This window comes from Perca flavescens, chromosome 9, assembly GCF_004354835.1.
Source record: "Perca flavescens isolate YP-PL-M2 chromosome 9, PFLA_1.0, whole genome shotgun sequence".
In the NCBI taxonomy this organism is placed as follows: Eukaryota; Metazoa; Chordata; class Actinopteri; order Perciformes; family Percidae; genus Perca; species Perca flavescens.
In genome coordinates this window covers 28475646-28482170 of record NC_041339.1, presented here as the reverse complement: position 1 = coordinate 28482170, position 6525 = coordinate 28475646, and the positions used below count along the sequence as shown (strand labels likewise).

The 6525-nt window shown below is 39.6% G+C and overlaps 1 protein-coding gene across 2 annotated transcripts; it reads right to left on the bottom strand.

The window, feature by feature from the left end:
• Positions 1 to 492: 492 nt before the first annotated feature.
• Positions 493 to 4863, bottom strand: dmrt2b (doublesex and mab-3 related transcription factor 2b). Of its 2 annotated transcripts, none has more exons than XM_028587997.1 (3): positions 3923 to 4863; positions 2525 to 2627; positions 493 to 1461 (listed from the first exon to the last, which is right to left on the bottom strand). In XM_028587997.1, exons 1-3 carry the CDS (start codon positions 4304 to 4306, stop codon positions 608 to 610), a joined length of 1341 nt encoding a protein of 446 aa, XP_028443798.1. In that variant the 5' UTR covers positions 4307 to 4863; the 3' UTR covers positions 493 to 607. The 2 variants fall into 2 exon arrangements, with proteins under 2 accessions (XP_028443798.1, XP_028443799.1); XM_028587998.1 differs by having other exon boundaries at positions 3944 to 4863.
• Between the last annotated feature and the right edge of the window lie 1662 nt (positions 4864 to 6525).

The following is a 6525-nucleotide window of genomic DNA, read 5'->3' as shown; positions in this document are numbered from 1 at the left end:
TTGTTTTGACACTGCAACGCCCGAGAGCAGTGCAGATATCGGCCAGCCACATCTACACTTTGATTTGAAAACCAATGCACAAAGTAAGAAATGGGCACAAGTTCAAACACTACTTGACTTTTTCATCAACTTTGTTTTATGGATGTACTTTATATTTCTTCTTGCAGGAAAAGAGAATATAAAATGATTGATGTGAGAGCGTAGAAGCAGAATGGTTCAGTATATGTTTATCGCACTGCTGACAGAGTAGTATAAAAGAGGATTACATTATTAAAGTGTATAGTTGAACAAAATATGCTCAATGTAGGCATACAAATGAAAACATAGAAATCAAGTGCATATATATGTTTCATTGTTGTATATTTTAATTATAGTTAAAATATAGCTAAATACATTTTTATAGAAAAGAAATACAAAGACTGCTAATCATGTTTTGTAAATTGTTCATATATTATGTTCAAATATTTCACTTTATAGCAAACAGCCCTTGTCAAGAAAAGTGTTTCAAAACGTGTATTACAACTAGCAATTTTTATATTTATTCACTCAACATCAATGCTTAGTCCACACATAAACAAAGTGCACTACACTGCTTTCCATTTTCCTGTCAGGCTCTTAGCAGAGCCTCCACAGAGAAAGGTAATGGCATCACAGCGGGAGTCCTGACTGAGCCGCCATGAGGGCTCTTGACAGAGTCGGTATGAGGACGTGCCTGGTCGGTAGGAGTTTCTGCGCACCAGCCCTTAGCTGTCAGAGCTCTGGGATCAAAAGTCCTGCTGGGTGCACTGACGTCTGGCCCGCCCAGGATACCTTGATCTGATCCAAAAACATAGCGTGTGATGGTTGAAGAGCCATTTGAGTCCATTATTTCTGTTGGTTTTGAGGTGAATTTGACAAGGTCTAGACCTGGCAAGTTACTGCCATGATGTTTGAGTCTTTGTTGTGATGGTAGAGGTATCAGCTCGGGTCTGTCTTTCTCCTCGCAGCCTTTCCAACAGTTCTGCACCTCCTTATCCTTTCTGGTTTCCTCTGAGCTTTGGCATGAGAAGTCATTATAGTCACCTTGTGCGGACGACCCGCTCTTAAGGTGGAAAAACTGATAGAACTGGAAGTCACACTCATACAGAGGCTTATATTTATACACAGGCACATAACTGGCCGTCCCTGCAGCGGCGGGGTCCTTGTTAAGAAGACAGCAGTGGAGGCTAGGAGAGACGGGCAGGGGAGGAGGGTGAAGCACGGGGACGAGGGCAGAAGATGAAGAAAAGGAAAGGTCGCTCTGCAGCTCTCTCTGTCTCAGTTCCCGCTCCAGCATCACGTTCTCCAGCTCCTTGTCTGCGAAGGCGCGCCTCTTCCTCATCCGGGCGCTGATGGGGGGACACGTGAACGGAGTTTGGTCGCACTGTGTCTGCTTTGAGCAGTAGGAGGTGTCGTCCTCCAGCGGCACCACCGGTTTGAGCCCTGCATAGAAAGTAAAGACACATGCTGCTGTTATGTATTCATATATTTAATTAATTAATGAATAATGAAGTTGTTCCAACCAATTAATGTTATGTTATCTTATTATATTATGTTATCAATGTTATCTTGTTATGTTTACAGTATGTTTAGGTACTTTGTCCTTTATTATTTTAAATATGCAGTTGGTTAGCGGTGTCATTTTTGCTTTACTGATTGGCTGAGAGGGAAATAAAGAAGACAAACCCTCTTGCAGGATTTGACTGCAAGCCAGCAGGTATTAATACACACTATGTATTACAGTAGTGGTCTGTTGTTGTGAAATAGAGAAGCCACGGTGATCAGGTTGGTTTAGATACATTTTGTGTGGGTAATGCTGGGTAACAATGCCATCCAAGAAGCACTGGCAGTGTGGGCAAGCAGGGCTTGAAAATGCAGTTGTAGTTAGAGGATAATACATAATGCGTATGTGTGTCTACTTGTGGGGACAAATATTTGTTTGTTTAGTGACATTGTGGGGACTAACATCTGTATCAGGACAAAAAGCTGGTCCTCAGGAGGTCAACCATTTATTTTGGGTTAAGACTTGATTTCTGGTTGAGGTTAGAATCAGGCTTAAGCTAAGGTTAGGATAAAGTTTGGGGTTAGACACGGACAGGTTATGGATAATGTTATGGTAAACCTCCAGGGATTCAATGTGAAAAAAATCATTTAAACAAATATTTGATCTTATTTTTACTGCACTTGTACACCAAAAGAGGTTATTTGTTACTTGTAAATGTTTCTGTACTAATCACAACTCACCCTGGACAAGTAAAAAGAGTTTACTTTAACAGGTCAGCAAGCAGTGACTCACTGCCTCCACTAGCTGATGACAAACCAAGTTGATCAGTTTGTGATCTTCTTGCAATTCTGACGAACTCAATGCATTAAAACAATTAAGCAAAATGTTAAAGTTGACTTCAAGGGTTTCATCTGATTTACTGGAGAGAAAACTACACTTTCTATCACAGTCTAGGAGAGAGGAAGTGCGTTAATGAGAGAGGAGATGCTAATTAAACTTTACCCTGCAGGATGCTCTTTGCCAGCATGCTCGGTTCGGCTGCTTTGGTGTAACGCTGATACGCAGTCCTCCGCATCGGACCTGCACACCTGACCCCCCTCTTACCCTGGGAGAAACATGGGAACAGGAATTAGACATTTGGACATAATCATTACACTGAGAATGTGCCCCAAAGGTAATTAATACATTATGTAAGAGGCAAGTAAAGCTCATTTTCATTCTAACATATTTGGCTATTCACTGTTGACACTCGAAAAATACAGCTATAGTATAATTATAGGCTAAGTCATTTTGTAAGGCATACTTGCTGTCTTAGTATATTATATTAATATGTTTTCATAAAATATAAACAACAAAATTTATTTATATGGCACAATGTGGAATATGTATTGACAATGTTAAAACACATTTTGCCTTCAGTTATAAATTCAGACTTCTGCAGACAGAGTACAGATTTCTGTTGCAGTACACTTTATTACTGCAATGAACTACAAAAGAGACAATCATTCCTCTGAGGGATGTTTAAAGTTCTACTTATCCAGTAATATTTTGAATATTTGTGAATGTTCTAAAATGTTGATGACTGCTTTGTGTAACTGAATTGTCTTGTTGTAATGATATATATATATATATATATATATATATATATATATATATATATATATATATATATATAAACACATCCAACATCACATCACAACAATGTTAGATAGAATATATATTATATATAATACATATTTCTTATTCATATCTCAACAGTACTTCAATGTTCAAAATATGTTTTAATTTGTACAAAAGAGATTATTCTGTTTTGTATAAATGCTATACAAAAAAAGTATGTGCTCAAGTGTGTAGTTTTGCACCTACTGTAGATAAAAATCAAAATATACTGTCCTGGGCAATAAGATTTCTTTCACACATATTAGTTGAAAATATAAATAATAGTAGCCTAATAGTTAAGTTAGTGTAAACTATTCACCTACAATTTCTCTTCAGAAAATTCAATACAGTAAAAGAAAAGGATGTAGTGTGAAATAGCAATAGCTTTGTATGTCTGACCATCAGTCTACCGCCAGGTATGAGCCATTTAACATTCAATATTCTTTTAATTATTTTGTCAATTGTATATTTCTTTCATTTTCAGTATGTGTGTGTGTGAGTGAGTATGTGTGTCCCTGTAACGTGCTGCTGTAACAGAGTAATTTCCTAGTTTGGGATTAAAAAGTCTATCTATCTATCTATCTATCTATCTATCTGTCTATCTAATTTCTTACCCTGGGACTCACATTCAACGTCTCATTTTGATAATTGGTTAATTGTCATTGTTAATGACGGTTTGCCTCCTGATAATCATGTACTGGAGGTCATGGTTTACCCATCTGTTTATTCTCCATCACTGACCTGCCCTTGTGCTCTCCTCACCTCCGCAGCTTGCTGCCTCCTCAGAGCGACCTGCGCTGCCATGACACGCTGCCGCTCCACCACCAGCAGGCAGCAGGCACAGTGACAGTCCCTCCAGCGGCAGAAGCGTTTGTGGCCTTTCAAACACGAAACGACGCCGTGGTTCCGACAGCGGGCGCATTTGGGGCTCCGGGTCATCTTGCGTGGTTTCTGCTGATGGCGCTCTGGAGACAGGGCCGTTTTATTCTCCCCTCCGTCCCCGCGGCAGCCGAGTTGCCCAGCGCATCCGTCAGGACTTGTCACGTCAACAACTTCTTCGGATTTTAGTACATCAAGTTTTGCTGTGGTCTCCCGCTGCAGGCCTCCTTCCAGCTGAGAGGACATCTATGACTAATAACGCGGATTCCTTTTTAATCCGTGGTGCACTATGTTGCTGCTAACGCTGAGCAGACTTTCTCAAAAACTAAAAGGTTCTTTTAAGTCAACACGCAACTAAGCACACGTGTGTTACTTATGGTGCTGTTTTACGCACGCATTTGAAACTGAAAAAAACAACAATTCCAACTCTGCTGCACTGAAACACAACACACATAGACATCAGCTTCTCCTATCCTATATGAAATACATCAGCTTTCATCAGATAGCAACTAAAACGACGCATCAAGAGTGTGATTCCGGGCTTAGAGTTTACAGCAAACTAATTCCTATTGAACACCAAGCGGTGAGGTGTGGTGTCCTGCCCCAGCCCACTGCAACATGACAGTGTTTTCAGGGTGGAAACTTTGCAGCCTACCGCCAGACGTTTGAAATGTTAAGCCTCTCTCAGCTGCTCTCTGACGCTGTTTCCAAGAACAAGCGGGCCACAATGCAGAGATCCTGGCGCGCGACCCGACAGCATTGATTTGTGGGAAGTCAGTTTGCAGAAAAAGCAACCGCCTCTCCCTATAAACGCCTTTACCTGCCCTGCCCTGCCCTGCCCTGCCCACCTTCGAAGTGGTTCTCATCTTTCAAGAGATATGGGATCTTGCCAGACCTCCATCTCCAAATTATTCTAGGCGAGAGATCAACATTTATGCAAAGAAAACTGAAGAAAGTATGTCAAAAGCATTTAATCACATATTTTTTGCCAAAATTCGTTAAGAAATGTCAATAATTTACAGATTGTAAAGGGGAAGAGGGGAGTACAACCACCACTACAATTTATAGTAACAATCATTATTATGATAATAGTAGCCTAATTATACATACAGACTTTATGCTAAAACATACATGTGTCCATTACTGTGCATATACATGTGAGCCATGTGTTTTACCAGACTGATACAATATGGACTAATTATGCACGTGCCTTGGGGAAAGTGGGCTAGTGGGGAAATGAGAGACAGGCAGAGAAAAGTGAGGGAGGGAGAATTACATTTGTTATATTACTTAGGAGTCTTGACACTCATATTTATTCATTATACGTTTAAATATGTCAATGATTTAATGGCTCTCTTGATGTTTTAGTGTCACCCTTTCTGGGCCTGAAACAGAATAATCAAAACCATTGAAATGCATAAATATTCCCCTTAAAGCTTGTTTAGATAAGTGTTTTTAACACTGGTTTACTAAGAGTGAATTATTCTAATTCTAACCTTTTTGAAAATGAATATGAATGTATGCTGATCTCAGATACTTTGTAATTCATTGTGTGATCCACACGATGGTTAATTAATAATGATTACCACAAGATGGTAATCGTTTAATTAATACTGATTATGTTTATTATTAATACAGGCTGCTGTACTTGCCCCTGGACTGCCATGTGTGGATTATGGATCCATTGAATTAATGGGACGTTGGTGAAATGAAGCACTCAGCTCCTAAGCAGCGTACACTTAATGCTAATATAGTGCAGTGTGTATGTTGTGTGTAAAAAGAGCTGATGTTTCCTTGACCCAAATTTCAGACTCCACTGACATGGTGTGAAAAGTGTGCTCCCTACTGGTTCAGTTCTATAATTACACCCAGGGTAGTTCTTCCATGGTAGAACCAGTCAGGGCTAACTCATTTATCTGATTTCCATCTTATTTCAAGGCTACACAGGGAGAAAGCGTTCAAATAACTTGTAGGTTTCAACAATGTGGCCCAACACTGACCAACCAGAAAAATAAATTATCGCGCCTGACGCTTCAGGGCTTTCTGTAACTTGTTATCACTGAAGATCATGACAGGACTAACTCAAGTGGTTCTCGTCTACAGCACCTACAAGTTTAGCTCATGATAACTAATTGTCACAATTTCTACCTCATGCTTCAGGCTTCCAAATGAGTAACTCATTATGTATGTGGCTATACTAAAACAGTTTAAATTATATTTAAATGACACATGCTTGCTGCACAATGTATTATTCCAGAGAGAAGTTCTCTCAAAAAGCCTGACATTTATTGTAACATATGCAACGTTTGGATTTGAGAATGCAATTATGCGGAAACGTTGACGCTATATTTTTGGCATTCAGATTCTGTTATTAGGATCATTTTTAAGATACTTATTGTGAGGCTTATTTACTGTGAGTTATCTGTAAAAAACAAGCGATGCCCACGTCACCATAAAGGCAAGGA

What these genes read in the sequence shown, in the direction of transcription:
- dmrt2b (XM_028587997.1), bottom strand. Translation starts at nt 4,306, where the DNA reads ATGTCCTCTCAGCTGGAAGGAGGCCTGCAGCGGGAGACCACAGCAAAA. An exon ending in TGAGGAGAGCACAAGGGCAG is followed by an intron (nt 2,628 to 3,922) that starts GTCAGTGATGGA and finishes TGTTTCTCCCAG; the next exon opens with GGTAAGAGGGGGGTCAGGTG. An exon ending in GGCAAAGAGCATCCTGCAGG is followed by an intron (nt 1,462 to 2,524) that starts GTAAAGTTTAAT and finishes CTTTCTATGCAG; the next exon opens with GGCTCAAACCGGTGGTGCCG.